Source organism: Mastigoproctus giganteus, chromosome 1 (genome assembly GCF_048544385.1).
Source record: "Mastigoproctus giganteus isolate SK-2022 chromosome 1, ASM4854438v1, whole genome shotgun sequence".
NCBI lineage: Eukaryota > Metazoa > Arthropoda > Arachnida > Uropygi > Thelyphonidae > Mastigoproctus > Mastigoproctus giganteus.
This window is the reverse complement of record NC_143575.1, coordinates 156,804,935-156,825,981: the sequence shown is the minus strand read 5'-3', so window position 1 is coordinate 156,825,981 and position 21,047 is coordinate 156,804,935. Positions and strand designations below refer to the sequence as shown.

The 21,047-nt window shown below is 37.9% G+C and overlaps 1 protein-coding gene across 4 annotated transcripts in view; it reads left to right on the top strand.

Annotated features, from left to right (window-relative positions):
* LOC150091209 (nuclear receptor subfamily 2 group C member 2-like) overlaps window positions 1-21,047 on the top strand; it is a 595,426-nt gene that overhangs the window by 309,167 nt on the left and 265,212 nt on the right. For all 4 annotated transcript variants that reach the window (XM_090374734.1, XM_090374740.1, XM_090374722.1 and 1 more), the window contains one exon: window positions 7,105-7,284. In XM_090374734.1, coding sequence (XP_090230860.1) covers window positions 7,105-7,284 — 180 coding nt within the window. The remainder of the gene's footprint in view (window positions 1-7,104; window positions 7,285-21,047) is intronic.

The window sequence follows — 21,047 nt, the reverse complement described above, 5'->3', positions numbered from 1 at the left end:
CAAACCTATTGGTAACTCTCTAGGAGGCTTCTGGATCAGCTAGTGTATAATCTTGCTACCTCTACTCTGCCAGATAGTGACTGGAGGGAGTCTGAGTAGTGTGTATGCAGGGAGCATTGTCCAGGCCCCGTTATGTCAAGGATTTGGCATATACTTACCATGTGTACGCCATATCCAAAAATTTCATTACACATTTGACAGGTTGGCAGGGTTCTTAATGACAGTAATGGCAGTGTGCTACTGCAACAGGGTCTAGATAATTTGGGCAGATGGGCTAAGAAGTGGCAACTGAAGTTTAAACCTTGACAAATGCAAAGTACTGCATATGGGTAGAAGTAACCCCGGAGAAACGTACCAACTGTTTGGTATTACACTTAAGATGGTAGAAAATGAAAAAGACCTGGGAGTAATTGTGCAGGCAGATATGAAGTTTTCTGAGCAATGCAGACAGGCTGCCAGGGCAGGTTATGGGGTTTTGTCTATAATATATAGGAATTTTGCTAGCAGGGAAAAGGAGGTGATCATCCCTCTGTATAAGGCAATGGTCAGGCCACGCCTTGAGTACTGCGTACAGGTCTGGAGGCCTCATTTTAGCAAGGATGTAGATTTACTTGAGCATGTACAGAGAAGGGCAACAAGATTGGTGAGGGGAATGAAGGGATCCTCTTACCAAGAGGGGCTTAAGTTCTGCAAATTGCAGTGGCTGGAGACTAGGCACCTGCGTGGTGATCTGATTGAGGTATATAAGGCCTTGAATGGGTTGAGCACACTGAATTCTGATGGAATCCTTCCACTTGTTCAGATTACGAACCTAAGGGGGCATAAATTCAAATTAAGAAAAGACAGATGTAGAATAGATGTGCGGAAATTTGCCTTTAGCCAGCGGATGGTTAATTGCTGGAACAAACTTCCATCTGCCATTGTGGAAGTTGATAAGTTGAATAAATTTAAGGCGGAACTGGACAGGCATTTGGAGGGAATGGTGTGATTTTTTTTTTTTTTTTTTTTGCTGATGCTGCATAAGCTCATACACATGCTACTACATACAGCATGTTCCACACACTTTTTCTTACTATTGAATACACCATGAATTGTCAAACTAATATAGTAAACTTATCTGTGAATATAAATCTCCGAAACATTTCCTAATTCATTTCACAAATATACGTGGTCTCAATTCTAATCTCAACTATGTCCATTTCCACTTGCAGTCTGCCAATCCCCTTGTACTTTTTCTGAAAGAGTCTCAGTTATCAGTTGATTCAACTACTGCTCATCTCAGCTGCCCAAATTATTCACTGTATGATTCTTTTCACCTCAAAAGTGATACTTGTACATATGTCCATTCCGATATTCCCTGTCAGAGACTTGGTAATTTGGAATCTCCTCTTTTCGATCATCTCTGGCTTAAAATCTCTCTACCTCATTATATCAAATTCATTTGTTGTCTCTACCATTCTCCCAACTCCACTAATCACTTGGAGCTCTTTGACTTCCTCTCTTTGCAACTTGACTTTGTCCAGTCTAACTTTTCTAACAGTGGGCTAATTTTCTTTGGTGATTATAATGTTCATAACTCCAGCTGGCTTCTGTTTTCTAGTCACACCGACCCAGCTGGTCGAGATTAGCATTAGCATTAGTAGAGGCATATGATGCAAGAAAGCAAGCTTATTCAGCATCAGCCAAAAAAAAAAAAAAAACACACCACTCCCATTTCACCCCTCCGTTCGTTCGAAATACCTGTCCAGTTGAGCCTTAAATTTGTTTAGGCTATCAACTTCAACAACAAGTGATGGAAGTCGGTTCCACCAACCAACCACCCGCTGGCCAAAGGCAAATTTCCGCACATCTATCCGACATCCGTCCTTCCTCAATTCGAATTTATGCCCTCTGAGGTGATTATTCTGAGCAAGATGAAGAATCCCATTGGCATTGAGCATTCTCAAACCATTCAAAGCCTTATACACCTCTATCAGATCACCTCGCCGGTGCCTAGTCTCCAGACTCTGTAATTTGCAAAACTTAAGCCTTTCTTCGTAAGAGCAACCCTTTGTTCCATTCACTAATCTTGTTGCCCTTCTCTGTACCCGTTCCAGCAGCTCTACATCCTTCTTGAAATGAGGCTTCCAGATCTGTATACAGAACTCAAGATGTGGCCTAACCATTGCCTAATACAAGGGAATAATCACCTCCTTATCCCTGCTAGAAAAATTCTTGTATATCATTGACAAGACACCATGAGCTACTCTTGCAGCTCGTCTGCACTGCTCAGAGAACTTCATATCTGCCTGCACAATTACCCCCAGGTCCTTTTCATTCTCCACCACTGTCAGTGTAGTACCGCAGAGTTGATACGTTGCTCTGTGGTTACTGTTTCCCATATATAGTACTTTACATTTGTCAATGTTAAACTTCATTTGCCACCTCTCAGCCCATGTTCAACCTTTCCAGATCCTGTTGCAGCAGCATAGCGTCAGTAGTGTCCTTAACAACCCTGCCAACCTTTGTATCATCTGCAAACTTGGACATTAAACTTGATATATCATCATCAATATCATTCATAAACACCGAAAACAACAACGGACCCAACACTGAACCCTGAGGAACTCCACTAATAACATTAGTCCACGTTGAGCAGTGTCCATTGATTACCACTCTCTGTCTTCTGCCACTCAACCATCCCCTTATCCATAGCAGCAATTTGCCTCCAATTAATTACTTGTGTCGGCCTTTGATCCTCCTTTGTGAATTGGGGTTACATTTGCACATCTCCAGTCTATGGTACCTCCCCTGATCCAAAGAAGCTCTCATAATTATGGCTAGGGGTTTGCTTACTTCCTTTGCTGCCTCCTTTAATATAACTGGATAGATCCCATCCACCCCAGGTGCCTTTTTTATGTTTATCCTCAACAATCTCTCCTCCATGCTGAGGCTTTTGCAATTACTAATGACCTTGCACAGAATGTTCATTTACCTACAAGAATATTGGACAATCCTAACCATACAGCCAACACGCTTGATCTTTTTCTCACAAATAACCCTTCTAAGTACACGGTCGAAGTGAAAGGTCGTTTAGGCATCTCAGATCACAACTTGGTGATTGTCTCTTCTCCAATGGAGCCTTTATCTCATGGCCATTCCCAACCTCGTATTTTTTGGCATTACAAGAATGCAAAATGGAATGACCTGCAAGATTTCTTTTCTTCTTTTCCTTGGTCAGATTACTGTTTCAAAATTTCTGATGTCAGCGTTTGCTCAGATGGTGTCCGTGAAATTATTCTTGCAGGAATGGAATCCTTTATTCCACACTGCATTTTAAAATCTTGTCCTTTATCTAAACCCTGGTTTTACAATACATGTGCTAAGGCTGTTCAAGAGAAGAACGTTGCATATCGTAATTGGCTTGTTTCTAATTCTTCAGTTTCATTTTCTGCCTACACCAAAGCTCGCAACAATTGTAAAGCAGTTAGTAATCAGTCCAAACTAGAGTTTGAACAGGCTAAGAGTAGAAAACTTGCTTCTTGCCCTAATGGTAGCCGAGCATTCTGGTCTCTTGCCAAAGCTATTGGCCGCAACTTTTGGCCATCTCTGCTCCCACCTCTGTCCAAAACCAGATGGTTCTGTTGTCACTTCAGCCAAGAATAAATCTGACTTGCTAGCATCCCATTTTTCTTCCAACTCATGTATTAACGATCTTGGTAAAACTCCTCCCACCATTTCCAGCACGCTCCATTCAATGCCTTCTGTAGTCTTCCGTCAAAAGGATGTCAGAAGGATCTTGACGATGGTATTTCTTCACTTGTTCTCAAAACCTGTGATCCTGAACTTACTCCTTTTCTTTGCCGTCTTTTTTCGCTTTCTTTTTCCAAAGGTATTTTTCCTTCTGCTTATAAATTTGCTCATATCCAGCCAGTTCCTAATGTCTTCTCAGCCTCCAATCCCTCCCATCCAATTATCATCCCATTGCAATTACTTCTACTCTTTCTAAAGTAATGAAGAAATCAATTAACTGCGAACTCTGAAACTACTTAGAAACCTTCTGTTTGATCAACGATCGCCAGTATGGATTCCGTCAGTGTTGATCCACTGGTGATATTCTGGCTTATGTTACCCATTTATGGACTAATTCAATGGAAAAGTTCGGTGAAACACAAGCAGTTGCTCTTGATATCTCAAAGGCTTTCGATCATGTTTGGCATAAAGGTCTTCTAAACAAGCTTCCATCTTATGGGTTGTCAACTGTTTTTTGTAATTGATTATCCAGTTTTCTCTCGGATTGCTCACTGAGGGTGATGGTAGACAGCTCTCTGTCTTCTAACTTCTCCACTAATGCCGGTGTCCCCCAAGGTTAAGTTTTTTCCCCCACTCTTTTGCTCTTGTATATTAATGACCTTTTTCCATTGACTGGAAATCCTATCCATAGTTTTGCCGATGATAGCACATTGCATTCCACTTTCCATTTTGAGAAACCTTGTCCTGCTGAATCAGCTTCAACTTCTCACATATCCACTACCAATTCCTGAAATGCCGATCTTCAGGTAATTCTCCAGTGGGGCAAAGACAACTTAGTTGATTTCAACCCTTCTAAAACTCAGTCTTGTCTTATATATCGCAAAACGGATTCTTCTTCTCCTATGCTTATCTTTGGTGACTCGATTTCTAGGAAAAATGATATCTCTTTTGGGGATTACCCTGACTTCTAATCTCTCTTGGCACAAGCACATTACAAATATTGCTTCCTCTGCATCTAAAAAAACTTGGTTTTCTCTTTCGCTCTCGGCGTTACTTTTCTTCCAAACAGCTGTTCACTCTTTACAAATCGCAAATCCACCCTACCATGGAATATTGTTCCCACATCTGGGGTGGTGCCCCAAAAACATATCTCAGGCTTCTTGATTCTGTTCAGAAGGGGCAGTTAGGTTAATTAATGATACATATCTAACCAAGTCTCTCCACTTGCTGTCTCATAGACATGCTGTTTCTACTGCATGCCTTTTCTACAGATATTTCCATGGGCACTGTTCTGAATTGGTTTCTATAATTCCCATTCTCTCTGTTTCAAAACAGTCCGAACACATGCCATGACCAGCCAACATCCATTTACTGTCCAACTTCAATCTCACAGGACCAACTTTTCATCTCTCTCGTTTATTCATTCAACTTCCATTTTCTGGAACAAACTTCCTTCATATGTGTTTCCTGAAAATTACAGTCTACAGAAGTTCAGGTCCAATATCTTCTTTTGTCTTCTCAGCGTCCAACCCAAGCATGGTACTAAGTACTATAGGTTCTAATACCTCTCGTGTTCGGGGTTTACATGAAAAAAAAAAAAAAAAAAAAAAAGTGGATTGAGATCATAAGTTGTGGGGGGAGGGATCCCATAGCTTAGCTCTTGTTTTTGATATTTGCTAATTGAATTGAAGAAGCATATCATGTAAACTTTGGAATTAGTCTTGATATCAGAGTTTTTTGATGAAATAAAGATGATAAATAAATGATAGTCACAAAGGATGCTGCTTCAACAAGACTTATATAAATTATTTAATTGTTCTGAATTACACTACTGATAAAGATAAGATATCCATTTGGATAATAATAATCCCAGATATCATTATTATTTTGGACGCAACAAATTAAAGGTAATTGATAAGGAAAAATCTGGAGTAATTGTAGAATATAACACAAGATTTTTTTTCACTAGTGTAGAAAACCTGCCAAATAGCATGCTTTGTTTTATTTAGTATGTGCCCAAATTTTTCTAGTGGAAACAAAGAAGTAATTTTTCACTTATTTAAAATATTGGTTAGATTGAACTTTAAGTAATGCAAACAAGTTTGGATTGCATAATGTTCCCATTTTAGGAAGATTATGGATCTACTGGAAAAGGTGCTGCGAAGAGCAGCAAGGTCAGTTATTGGTTATAAGGAGATTATTTCTAAAATGTAAGATAGATTACCATACCTTTTCGTAGGAAATTTCATCACCCGACGCTCACATCAAACTGTTCAGTTAATATAATATAATATAAATGATCTAAGTTTATATTATAGTACATTAGTAGAAAGAATTGGACTTCATCTCTCTTATATTTTGAAATCGGAGATTATTTCTGTATAGGAAACCTTTTTTTGTTGGCTGCAAAGTCTCAAGATGTGATGCCTAAATGGTGACTTGGTAATAGTATTTAAGACTTTAAAAAGCTTGAATAAATTAGATAGTGGTAGATAGTTTCTTTTTTATTTTTATTTTGCTGCTATTATTACTATAGCTGTTATTATTTATATAATGCATTAGCATTTAATGCTCTATATGTTGTTCTGTGTGTGTGTGTGTGTGTGTGTGTGTGTGTGTGTGTGTGTGTGTGTGTGTGTGTGTGTGTGTGTGTGTGTGTGTGTGTGTGTGTGTGTGTGTGTGTGTGTGTGTGTGTAACAATGGCTTTCAGCATTCCTCCAGTCTCTGATTGGGATTCAAACCCGCATCTCTCTAAATGAGTGACAAGTGATGACATCCATATACTGGCAAGGATGAGTTTTTTTAGTTCAAACACAAAATGGAGGGCATTTATTAAATTAAGAAAGAATAGTTGGACACTAGATATCAAAAATTTTTCATCTGGCTAGATGTTATTAACTGTTGGAACAGTTGCCATCTCAATCATGTGGAATTTACAAAGCTTATGTACATTTTAGAGAAGGTTGGACCTATAGCTGGATGAAACCAGGTGGCATTTTTAAGACTTTTATATGTTCTTACATCACTCTGCCTTTAATAATATTAAGACAAACTACTACTAAGTAAATGATTTCATGCTATTCCAGAATCAGTGAACAGTTTGCAATTGTGAGAAGAATATACCAAGAAAAATATCCTTTGCAAGAATTGGATGCATATCCATCAAGAAAGAACATAGATGTATTTATTTTAATTTGCTTTAACTCAGGAAGTGATTTTTATTATCATTTCTGTCGATTTGTGACTTTCTCTGTACATGTGAACATAAAAAGAATGTCGTAATATACATCTTTGAGTTTCTGTAATAATATTTTCCTCTATGTGTTATACTAATTAACTAACAGCAGCCATTTGTCATCATTATTGTTACAGGTCGTCATTATGGGGCAATAAGCTGTGAGGGTTGTAAAGGATTTTTTAAGCGAAGTATACGTAAGCAGTTAGGGTATGCATGCCGAGGTAACAGAGACTGTGAAGTTACAAAACATCACAGGAACCGATGTCAGTATTGCCGTCTTCAGAAGTGCCTTGCAATGGGCATGAGAGCTGATTGTAAGTAATTTTGGAAATTTAACTGATATTGTATTTGTAAATACGAATCCTTCAAGTATGATTTCATTATAGCTTATAACGAAATCATAATAATCATTAACTGTTCAGAAATGTTGATGGTTTTTACTGTACTTCTATTTTAATGCATGTACTTAGCAGAAACATCAGAATATTTTGTCTTACAATGCATTTCATTATTACTGTATCACTGTCAAAAAAGTAGAACAGTGGATAGCAATCTTGATTTATGATACATATAAATAGGATGGGAAAAGATAGTGAAGTGCAATTAGGATTAATCATAGGTTTTTTTTTTTTTTTTTTTTTTGCAGTGATTTTGTAGACTAAGGTAGTTAATGTATATCAAAGATGTATAATGTCTCAAAAAAAAAAAAAAAGAAGCTTTCTATGAAATGTACCACTCACAAGCTATTTGGAGGGAGAGAGGGAACCCTGTCCATAAACATGTCTTGCAGCAATAAGCTTCTTATATTAAAATTGATTTTGAGCCAATGGGGATTAAAACAAAGTGATCCAGATTGGTAAGAATTGGACAAGGTATATCAGAGTAGACATATGCAAGAGTACTACTTTTAAAGTGGAAAAAACCTTAGAGAAAGTAATTGGAACAAATGAAAAGCAGTGGTTGAGGAAACAGATTTTTGAGATTCTCTCAGGAAAATTTAGTAGTAGTAGTAATACTTGGAGGAATAGATCATAATTGAGATTAGAAGTGAGACTGTGAATATTTGTGAAATGAATTGGCTTGTTTTTTGGGAGCATTAATTCTTTTTTGCAGGTAAGTTTGTTCCATTAGTTTACCTGATGATTCATTGATATAGATGAGTTAAAAATTAAAATCTAGGATGGGGAGTAACATATTATGAAGTGAAATTTTTGGATATGCTTGTACAAGACTGTGGGTTATTGTTGGAGAGAAGTAATAAATGTAGTGGTTTGGTCATAAAAACAGAAGAGACTGGCTTCAGTATATACTTAATGATAATATTCAAAAATTTATTCTTGAATATTATCTCTGATAGATAACCTTAAGTTGCCTGTTGCAGAAATTGAATTCTCCTTTGTAACATGTTGAAGCAGGATAAATTGTTTGTTTTTTCATCAGATAATAAAGTTGGTGTCTCTTTTGTGGTGGTTGAAAAGTAACTTGTGGTTGTCTGTCATTTCTGTAGTCCTGGCATAACATACAAGGAAACAGGAATGTCAGCTCTTCCATTGGTATATTGCCTGCAGTACAGTTGCAGTGAAGTTGTGAACTCCTCCAACTAGGATGACTGTAACAAGTATAAATAGAAATTTCTTTTTTATTTATTTTTTTTAGAGCAGTCTATTTTACAACACAGATATCAGAAACAATTTTAAATATGCTCTCCAGTCGAGGGGAAAAAAGGAAATTTTGTGTTACCTTATTGTTTAGTTTTCAATCCATTTGTAAAGATTTTTTAACCTTTTGCATACCAATTGTGACTAAAATTGATCCTCAACAAACATATTTGATTTTTGCAGTTGGCTTCCTTAAATTTTATCTATCTAACTATGTAAGTTTGTTTTTTGTTTTTTTTTTAAAACAGATATTGTTTGAAGAAGTCCACATTTATTTTATCATTAGAATGGCCTTTATGAGACCTTGACAGCATGTTTAAATGCTGAGTAGAAGTTATTCTGTGACTTCTACGCTGAAAGAAATAATACTGTTGGCTGTTAACAATTGAATATAAACATCAATAAACATTGATTTAGTTTTTCAGATCGTTTATATGAAATATAAATGGATAGCAGTATAATAATTGTGCCAGCATATCAGGAAAACACTGACAGTTGCAACACCTGCAACATTGGACTGGAAGAGGACTAAAAAAAAGTGCCAACTGCCGGTAACAATTGAATGTAACATCAGGCAGTGCACGGGAAAACAAAATTCACTATCGGAAACACCGATAGTTGTGCTAGTTGCAACCAGATTTGAAGAAGGTGGGGGAAGAATTGAATATGAACAGCTTCTCAGATTTTTTTATATGAAGCATAAATAGATGACAGTACAATAATTGAGCGAGCACAGTGGGTAAACAGATTTCATAATCAAAATTGCCGTCTCATGGCACCATGACATCCAAACTGAAAGAGGCCTGAAGGTGGGGGGGGTGCTACAACCTGTCGTTGATAATTGAATATGAACACCAATAAACATCAGTTTAACTTTTCAGATTTTTTATATTGAATGCAAATAGATAACAGTACAATAATGGAGCATACAGGCATGACATCAGACTAGAAGTAGAATTTTATGATCTCGCATTGGTCAAGAGACTGGATATCAAAGAGTAAATCAAAGAATGTTACTTCGAGAAGATTCAGGTAATAATATAACACAGATAAAATGATAATAATACCTAAATGCTGCAAGGTATTGCATTTGAATATCAGTAATCCTAGAATAATAACAGGGTTGGTAGTTTTTACTATTTTTTATTTTTATTGTGATTTATTTATTTTTTATTGGTGCTGTTTAAGCTCACTTCTTTGCATCATTTCAGCTACTAATACTAACACTTGGATAGCACAAAACTCAGAGTAGTTTAAAGGAAAAAGACCTAGGGTGAATTAGGGGGGGAAATCAAAATTGTTAACTTCAGATTTTTTTAAAAGAAGAATTTAAATTTTTAAATTCTGATAATTTCTGCTTATTTTTATTTAATGAATTGCTGTCAGTTCAGCTAGTCTAAATTGCAAGATGTATCTTAAATTTACAATGCAATAATCACTTAGCATTCTTCTCATTAACATGTGACTGATTACAGTGCTGTCTCATTATACTGGCACAGTGCAAAAGTAATTAACAACATCCTTCAGTAAGTTGCCAAAGAAATATTACCTGAAAATTTCAGAAGATATGTGCAAGATCATTCAGGTATTGAAAAGTCTGATGAAGGTTACATATTTGTTTTGTATGTAGATGTGATTTTGCAGGTGGGGTAGAATACAATGCATTTGCAAACAAATCCAAAAATTTCTTACTTCATTCATCATGAATAGTCAAACTAATAGAACAAACTTACAAGGTGTGGCTATTAAATAATGAGACTTACATGCTGTCAGTACACACCACCAAGTGCCACCTGTGAAACAAAAGAACACCAGTTGACCTTGAATCTTTCCCCGATTGTTTACCAAATCATGTTCCAATATGCTCATTCGCTATGTAGTGAGATAGGTGTTCATGACCTTGTGTTTTTGCAGTTTGCCAGAAAAATGACAAAGGAATCAAACAAATTAACCTTAAATTTTTAACAAAACTAAAGAAATCACCAACGGAAGTTTCGAGTTGTTACATTAAGTTTATGGGGAAGATACAAGAGCTTGCGTTTTAGCATTAGCCAAAACAAAATAATAAAATACACCATTTCACACAGCTATTCCCTCTAAACGTTTGTTGAGTTCCTCCTTAAATTTATTTAAGCTATCAACTTCCACAACGACAGTTGGAAGTTTGTTCCAGCAATCAACAACCCGCTCGCTAAAGGCAAATTACCACACATCTGTCCTAGAACTGTCTTTCCTCAATTTGAATTTATACCCCATCAGGTTTGTAATCTGAGCAAGAGGAAGAATACCATCAGCATTGAGCCTGCTCAATCCATTCAAGCCCTTATACACCTCAATCAGATCACCTTGCAGGTGCCTAGTCTCCAGACACTGCAGTTGGCAGAACTTAAGCCTTTCTTTGTAAGAGCACCCCTTCGTTCCCCTCACCAATCTTGTTACCCTTCTCTGTATTTGTTCTAGCAACTCTACGTCCTTCCTAAAATGAGTTCTCCAACATGTACGCAGTACTCAAGGCATGACCTGACCATTTTCTTATACAAAGGGATAATCATCTCCTTTTCCCTACAAGCAAAATTCCTGTATATCGTTGACAATGCCCCATGACCTAATCTGGTAGCCTGTCTACAGTGATCAGAAAACTTCATATCTGACTGCACAATTACTCCCAGGTCTCTTTCATTTTCTACCACCCTAAGTGTAGTACCGCACAGTTGGTACATTACTCTAGGGTTACTTATGGCAATATGCAGTACTTTGCATTTGTCAATATTAAACTTCAGTTGCCACTTCTCAGCCCATTTCCCCAACTTTTCTAGATCCTGTTGCAGTAGCACACTGCCATTACTGTCGTTAACAATCCTGCCAACCTTTGTATCATCTGAAAACTTTCAGATTAAGCCTGATATACCTTCATCAATATCATTGATAAATATATAAAACAACAATGGGCTCAACACCGAACCCTGGGGGACTCCATAATAACATTGCATGAAGAACAGTATCCATTTTGGTAACTTGCCCTTAGTACTATACTGATCCATTATGTACAGTTGTCTTCCATGTGCAACAGTGCCAAAAGCTTTCCTGAAATCCAAGTATATGATATCAAAATTATTTTTTGCATCCAGTTCCTTTGTAACCACATCATAGTATCTAATCAAATTTGTCAGCAAGACTTTCCCTTAACAAACCCATGATGTGTCTGAATTATTACTGCAGTCTTGTCTAGACTCCACTATTTTCATCCCCGGAACAGAAGTTAAACTGACTGGTCTGTAACTACTTGTGTCACCCTTATATTCCCCTTTCAGAATTGGCAATACATTTGCACATCTCCAGTCCGTGGGTACTTCCCCTGAGTTCAAGGATGCTCTCATAATTATAGCTAAGGGTTTGCATACTACTTTTGCTGCCTCCTTTAATATAACTGGATAGATTCCATCCACCCCATGTGCCTTTCTTATGTTTAACTTCAACAGTTTCTCCTCCGCTTTGCTCTCAGTTATTAGAAAACCATTAAGCACCCTGTTACAGTTGGAAAAAATCCTTTGGCATTCTCCTCCCTTAATAACTCCTCATGTGTGAATGTAAATGCACTCTGAGCAGGATCATCAACGCTCGAACCATCTACAAAGGGTACTAGGAAAGTTTTGCAATACAGCTTTGTTTATTTAATTTTTTCAAAGTAATTTCCTCTACATTCAATACACCTCTCCATCCTCCGAAACCAATCTTTAAACCAGTTCTGCCAAGTTTCACTAGGGAGTAAAGCACACTCGTTGTCCCAAGCCCGTAGAAGGTCCTCATCACTGGAAAACCGCCTCCCTTTTAGCTTCATTTTCACATGCGGGAACAGTACAAAGTCGCAGGGAGCAAGGTCTGGACTGTAGGGAGGGTGCTCGAGAAGTTTCAGTCCTGTCGTGGTCAAATATTCGGTGCAGGCTTTGGCGCGGTGAACTGCAGCATTATCGTGATGGAGGTACCAGGTGTCCATTCTTGACTTTGGCCGCAGGTTCTTCATAGATCCAATGACTTTAGGCAGGCATTGTTCAGTATACCACTTAGCTGTGACTGTCTTCTGCGTGTCCAAAACGACACGTTCCACAATTCCACTCGATTTGAAAAATACAGCTATCATTTTCTTCTTTACAGATCGGGATTTTCTGACAATTACGGATGTGTCGTCATCATCAAAGACCCAAACTTTGTTTTGAGCCTTGGTCGGCAGATCGTAATAGTACAGCCAAGTCTCGTCACCTGTCACGATGTTGTTCACATACCGAGATTGTCCCTTATCAAACTTTTTTAACATCTCCCGGCACCGAGTCACACGTCGTGTCATCTGCTCTTCAGTCAGTTGATGCGGCACCCAGAGAGAACAAAGTTTCTTCACGTGCAAATGATCTTGCAGAATCGAACGAATTGCTGGTGCATTTAGGCCCAAAGTATCCTCTATCTGTTGGTAGGTCACTCGCCTGTTTTCGTCAAGCATTTTCCTCACAGCAGTAACGTTTTCCTCCGTAACTGACGTTCGTGGCCTTCCCGGCCTCTCAGAATCCTCCAGAGTGAAATTTCCCCTTTGGAATTCTCTATACCACCTGAATATCGTTGTACGATGTGGACAATCATCATCTAGTGCAAGAGTCATTTCTTCTAAGCACTGGTCTATGGTTAAACCACGCACGAAATTATACCGCAAAACTGTCCTTATCTCATTTCGTGATCACGATGCCATCGCAAGCACTTTACACTCTCACTACTAATGAATAACTGAGCCCATCGACTTGGCACGGCGGCTACTATGCACGTATGAACATGTCTCAACATGCAGCAACAAGCAGCTTCCTGTGATTCATTGTTGCGTCATATTGCAAAACTTTCCTAGTACCCTTTGTATATCAAGTGGACCAATCTGATTCATCCCCTTCCTTCTAGAGTTTATATAACTAAAGAAGTTCTTGCTGTTTTTCTTAGCATCCTTTGCCAAATATTTCCTGCAGTCTGAATTTCCTTTCCTTACCTCTTTTGTGACTTGATTACAGACTAGCTTATATCTACCATATGAATTCTATGTGTTTGAATGCACTTGTGTATAAAAGTATCAGAGTCGGTGAAATTTTGGCTGCTATAAAGGGATAAGTATTTTTAATTTTTACCATATCTCCATTAATTAACATACTGCATTGTGTTTTACAGAGATATTAAATAGGTTTAGTTGCATTCATTAGCTTCTTAATTTGAATTTAGCTAGTGATTTTTGGAAGTTACGACTCCTGGTGTTGGCACCAATATTGTTTAAATAGTTGCCATATTGTAGTCAATGAGAAATAGCATAATGTATATATATCTTGAACTGATAGTGTAAGGTATAAAGTAAAACTAGATAGCATAATACGAAGCACTCAATTAGGAATCTGTTAGCTTATTATAGTATTATCAATTAATATCAAAAATATTATTAATCTTATTAAATTTCATTGTTAATTAAATTGTATTTAAATGGAAATCATGACCCAGACTAGAGCTGAAAAGCAAAGATCATAGACTAGTGAGAGTGCTGTGACTTGGGAGAGAAATGAAGTGGGCGATTGTCCAACCCATCTCAGTCTCAAAAAATGTGCGAAGTGTGAAATGTTTGCGGAACTTCCTAAAACTGGACTAGCCAAGAAGGGTGTGTGTGTGTGTGTGTGCGTGCGCGTGTGTGTGCGCGTGTGTGTGTGCTAGATGCCTAAAGTGTCAAGAAATTAGGCGCCAACTCAGCGTTCTGATGGATGTCTATGAGAGCTTGAGGTGTAGGGTAAATGCCCTCAAATAAATTAATATGAGGGGCCCACCAGGCAACACAGAGGCAATCTGCATGGCAGAATGTGCTGGTCCCAAAAGGAACTAGTTATTGTTTGATGACTCTATTGTCAGGGAGACGGGAAATATACTATGCTAGAAGGATAGGTGGAACAGGACCAGGGTATTCTGCCAGGGGCAAAAGTTGATGACATTGTAGAGCAGATATCATTTTTAAGGGCACAAAAGGTGATATTGTTGTACACATTGGAACTAATGGCGTTAAGAGTAAGAAATGTGCAGATTTACTCAACAATTACAGTTCAATATTGAAAAAAAAGTCGCAAGTTAGGGTTGAATGTGAAAATGTCTGCAATTCTGCCCAGACACGATAGGAGGGAGTATATGATGAGAGCCTTGACAATCAATTCAGACCTGGAGAGATTGTGCAAGGCTGAAGAGGTAGAATTTTTTTTCAGCCTGGTCTGTACCTGTTGACAGGAGAGACTGCTTCTACACTTAAATAGAAAGGATGCAAGAATATTTGCTGATGCTATCGAGGTAGTGTTAGGTGGGTCAGAAAACTGCTAGTTTGGGGGGATACACAGACTAAAAGGTTAACATTGGCTTCAGGTAGAGGCAAAAGTGATTCTTGCACTGCTTCTATTAGAATGAGCTGCAGTCTAGAAAGCAAAGCAATGGAGATTTCCAGGACTGCTGGGAGTCATAGTGGGACAAATAAATACATGGGCTGTGTTTAGGGTAACTAAAAGTAGAAACAGGTGCATGTATACTTGCATGTACACCAATGCTAGGAGTATAGTTAATAAATTTGATGAGCTTGAAGTGCTAGTCAAGACATTAAAGGCAGGTATTGTCGGAATATCAGAGACGTGGTGCTACACAGAATTGGATTTTGGAGTACAATGTGTACAGAAAGGATAGACGGGACAGGAAGGCAGGGGGGGGTTATGCTGTTAGTTTAGAAACACAAGTCTATGTAAGTGCTTCCATTTGATATGGAGACAGTGGAATGTTGTGACATTGCACAACATTGCAATGATGTGACATAAGCACTGGGAAAGGAAAAACGAGAGTAGGTGTGTGTTATAGGCCTAATGAATCTGATGAATATAATGAGCAGTTGTGCAGAGAAATAGAGTGGGCCAGTAAATCAGAATGTCTTATAATGGGGAATTTTAACTTTCCAGATATTGACTGGAACTTCTGTATTAGTCACTTGCACACTAGCAAGACTTTTGCGGATTTATTGGATGACTGTTTTCTACAGCAATATGTTCAAGAGGCAACCAGGGGGAGAAATACTCTTGAGCTGATCATCAGCATTGATTATTCTTACATTAAGAATTTGCAGATAAAGGAACCGTTGGGTGACAGTGATCAAAATTTACTGATGTGGGAAATGCCATCAAGGCTAAAGGGAAGGACTTTTGCTTTCGTAAAGGTGACCACAGGGGTCTCAGACCATTTTTAAATTCTGTAAAGTGGGATCAACTAATGATGCTGCCAATTTGAATTCTAAATGGGAAGCCTTCAGGAACTTAATTTTGAAGGCTACTAGGCTTTTCATTCCAACTAAGAAATACTGTTCAAAGTTTAGGCCTAAATGGGTGTCAGATGGACTAATGAGGCTCTTGGCAGAGAAGAAAAATGTATGGGATGCATATAAATTATCAGGTGACACAGAAGCCTATGGCAGATATAAACTAGTCTGTAATCAAGTCACAAAGGAGGTTAGGCAGGTAAAGGCAGAGTACGAGGAATCTTTGTCAAATGATGCAAAGAAAAACAGCAAAGAGTTCTTTACTTATGTAAACTACAGAAGGAAATGGATGAATCAGATTGGACCACTTAATATGGATGGGTTGACTATTGATGATAATGCTCAGGTTACTGATAAACTGAATGAGTATTTTGCATCAACATTCACACATCAGGAGTTATTCAATGATGGGAGTGCCAGAAGTTTATCAAACTCTAAGAGGGAGCTAAGTGATTTTGTAATAATTGAGAGCAAAGTGGGGGAGAAATTGTTGAAGTTAAACATAAAAAAGGCACCTGGAGTGGACGGGATCTATCCATTTATATTAAAGGAGGCAGCAAAGGAAGTAAGCAAACCCTTAGCCGTAATTATGAGAGCTTCCTTGGACTCGGGAAATCTCCATGGACTGGAGGTGTGTAAATGTATCACAAATTCAGAAAGGCAGTTCAAAGGGTGACACAAGTAACTATAGACCTGTTAGTTTAACTTGTGTTCCAGGTAAAGTAATGGAATAACTGGTTAAAGAGGCATTGCAGGATCATCTAGACAAGTCTGCAATAATAGTTAAGACACAGCATGAGTTTGTTAAAGGGAGGTCTTGTCTCACCAATTTGATTGGATACTATGATGTGGTCACAAAGAAACTGAATGCCAAAAATAATTTTGATATCATATTTATTCATGGATTTCAGGAAAGCTTTTGATACTGTTGCTCATGGAAGACTGCTGTACAAATTGGAGAGGTATGGAAAGAGAGGTATGAAATATTAAAGGTAAGTTGCTACAATAGATAAAGGGATGGTTGAGTGGGAGAGGACAGAGAATGGCAATCAGTGGACACTGCTCTTCGCGGAATAATGTTATTAGTGGAGTTCCCCAGGGTTCGGTGTACAGAATTTAAAAACTCTCTGAGACCACTGTTATCACCTTTACGGAAACAAAAAACCCTTCCCTTTATCCCTGATGGTAATTATATATTTAAGTAAATCCCACATCAGTACACTGTGATCACTCACACTTAGTGGTTCCTTTATCTACAGATTCTTAAGGCATGAAGAATCAGTGCTGATAACCAGATGAAGAGTATTACTTCCTCTGGTTGCCTTCCGAATGTGCTGTTTTAGAAAACAACCATCCAGTAAGCTACAAAAGTCTTGCTAGTGTGCGAGTGACCAACCCACAAAGTCCAGTCAATATCTGGGAAGATAAAATCCAAACATTATTAGACATTCTGATTTACTGGCCCACTCTTTCTCTGTAGAGTTAGTTGTACTCGTCAGAGTAATTAGGCCTACAACACAATCTTACTCTCATTTTTGGTTTACCAATACTTATGTCACACCAAACTGACTCAGCATTGCACTGACCATCTATGTCAACTGGATGCACTTCCTTAGATTTTATGTATTTCTTAACTAATAGCATAACCCCTACTCCCTTCCTATCCTGTCTATCCTTTCTGTACAAATTGTACTCCCCAAATTCCAATTCTGCACTGCTTATATCTGTGTGATGCCATGTCTCTGATATCCCAACAAGGATCCATCTTTGATGTCTTCACCAGCACTTCAAGTTCATCAAAATTATTTACTATACTCCTAGCATAGGTGTACATGCAAGTATACATGCACCTATTCTTAATCTTAGTTTAGCCTAACACAGCCCATATATTTATTTGTTCCGTGATAACCCCCACCATTCCCTGAAAACCCCAGCACCCCACCCTCCAATATAATAAGAAGCAGTGCAAGGATCACTTTCACCTCTACCTGCAACTACTGCTAATCTTTTAGTCTGTGAATCCTCCTAAGCTAGCAGATTTGTGACCCACCTAACACTGCCTTGTTAGCATCAGCAAATATTCTTGCACCCCTTCTATTTAAGTGTATCCCATCCCTGTAGCAGCAGTCTCTCCTGTTAAGAAGCACAGACCACACTGAGAAAACTTCGACCCCATAAGCCTTGCACAGTCCAGGGCCAAATTAATTGACAAGACTCTCATTGTGTACTCCCTCCTATTCTTTCTGTGCAGAATTGCAGACACTTTCAAATTCAAATTTATTAGTGTGTGAGTGGCATAAAATATTTTTAAAAGGAAGAGATAATATGGAAGATGATAAATGACCAGGCCATCCGATATATATGAAAATTGATGAAAATGTGGACTGGGTAAGGAAGTTGATTATTAGTGATTGTCGTTTAAGCATTAGAATGGTTGCATCAAAACTCTATGGACAAAGAAACAGTTAGACAAATTTTAACTAAAATTTAGGCATAAGAAAGGAGTTTTACCAAGATAGTTTCAAAAATTTTGAATAAAGATCAAAGAATGAGAAGACTCCAAGTTTGTGAAGGTATTTAAAAAAATAAAAAAAATTGAAGATCCAGACTTTCAGAGTTCTGTAATTACTTGCAGTGAAAGTTATCTGTTTCAGTAAAACCGAGAAATTAAAAGACAGTCAATGCAATGGAAGACAAAACAATCCCCCAGATAAAAAAAAAAAAAAACCAAAAATGTCAAAATGAAAAATGAAAACCATGCTTCTTGTTTTCTTCAATATTAAAGGAATTATTATGATTGAGTATGGCCTGCCAAATTAGACTGTTAATCAAATATAGTATATTGAAGTTCTTACACGGCTGTGTAAAAAAATTCGAAGGAAGAGACACGAATTGTGGAAGAATGGTGGAATGCTCCATCAAGACTATGCTCCAGCACACAACGCACTCTCTCTCTTTGCCAGTTTGTGGCCAAAAAACAAATCACAAATCCTTGTGTGAACACGCACCCACTCGCCAGACCTTGCTTCTTGTGATTTTCCCCCCTTCCCTAAACTGAAAAGTATACCTAAGAGAACCCATTTTCAGTCCATTGAAGACATTAAAAAAATGACTGAAGTGTTAAAAGTGCTTACAGAAGATGACTTCCAGAAATGTTTCTGTGCTTGTAAGAAATCTATGGAATAGTGTGTGCAAGCTCAGGGCAATTATTTTGAAAGGAATAACTTGTAAGGTACAAAATATTTATTTCATTGCAAGATTCATGTTTAATAGCCATACCTTTACTTATATCTGTGAAACAATCTAAACCTTCCAGACACTTTCTCATTCATTTCTCAAATATGTGGTGTCAGTTCCAACTCAATGATGTCCATTTCCACCTGTAGTCTACCAAATCCCAATTACTTTTTTTTTGACAGAATTCTACTGATCAATTGATTCAACCACAATCTCAGTTGTCCTAATTATTCGCTGTATGAGTCCTTTTGCTTCAATGGTGGTACTTGTGTGTATATCAGCAATCACTGTGAATTGTTTGACTTCCTTTCTTTGAACTTGACTTTCTCCATTCCAACTTTCCTTGATGATTTTCACATTCACAACTCCAACTGTCTTCTGTTTTCTAGTCATATGTACCCCGGTGGTCAGTATGCTAGATCTTTTTCCCACGAACAATCTTTTTAGGTACACAGTCGAGTTGAGTGGTCCTCTAAGCACCTCAGATCACAATTTTGTGACATCCTTGCAAATTGGAATGATCTGTGATGTTTCTATTCTTTTCCTTGGTCGGATTACTGTTTTAAATCTTCTGATGTGAATGTTTGCTCAGATCGTATCAGTGAAATTATTCTTTTAAGAATGAAATCCTTTATGCCACACTCCACATTAAAATCTAATCCAGCCTTGGCCTTCCAGTAAAAGTGCTAAGGTTGTTAAAGATAAATATGTTATATATCACAATCATCTTATATCCAAACCTCCAGATTAATTTTCTGCCTACACCAAAGCCTGCAACAATTGTAAAGCAGTTAATAATCAGTCCATACTAGATTTTAAACAGGCTAAGTGTAAAAATTTGATTCTTGCACAAATGGTAGATGAGCATTGTGGTCTCTTGTCAAAACTGTTGGCTGCAACTTTTGCCCATCTGTAATCTCACCTTTGTCCAAACCTGATGGTCCTGTTGTCACCTCAGCTAAATATCTTTAGCTGAGTATGATAAGTACATATCTGTTAACTATCTTTAGCTAAGTACTAAGCTAAAGATATTTAGCTTTGTACTTCCCATTACTACTTACTAAAATTGTACTTTTCTTATAACTCTTATATTAACTGTCTTGGTAAACCACCACCTCCTCCTATCTCTCCCAGTACATTCCACTCAGTGCCTCCTGCGGTCTCTTCCATCAAAAAGGTGCCAGAAGTTTGAAAAGCTTGATGCTAAGAAAGCTCCACATCCTAATGGTATTTCTCTGCTCATTATCATAACCAGTGCTCCTGACTTACTCCTGTTCTGTGTCACCTTTTTACACTTTCTTAGTCCAGTTGTGTTTTTCTTTCAACTTGGAAATTTGCTCATATCCAGCCAGTTCCTAAAAATTGTAACAGATCACCCCCATTGCACTTACTTCTACTCCTAAATTAATAGAGAAATCCATCAACTGCCAACTCTTGAAACCTCCCATCTGATCAATGATCGCTAATATGGATTCTTTCTGTGTCCGATCCGTTGGTGAAATTTTGTCTTATGTTATATATCTGTGGACAGATTCAGTGGAAAAGGTTGGCAAAACTCAAGCAGTTGCACCTGACAGTTCCAAAGCTTTTGATCATGTTTGGCATAAAGGCTTTTTAAATAAGCCTCCATTTTATGGATTATCAGCTCTCTTTTGTAATTGATTATCCAGATCTCTCTCTCTCTCTGACTACTGCCCATTGCAGGTGATGGTAGATAGGCTCTGTCTTCTGTCTTCACCCGTTTTACCGCTTTTAGTCATCTGACTGAGCCTTATACACTCAGTCAGATTTTATCCGACAATGACAACGTGTCTGCTGTTTTTAGCTATTTTAAATC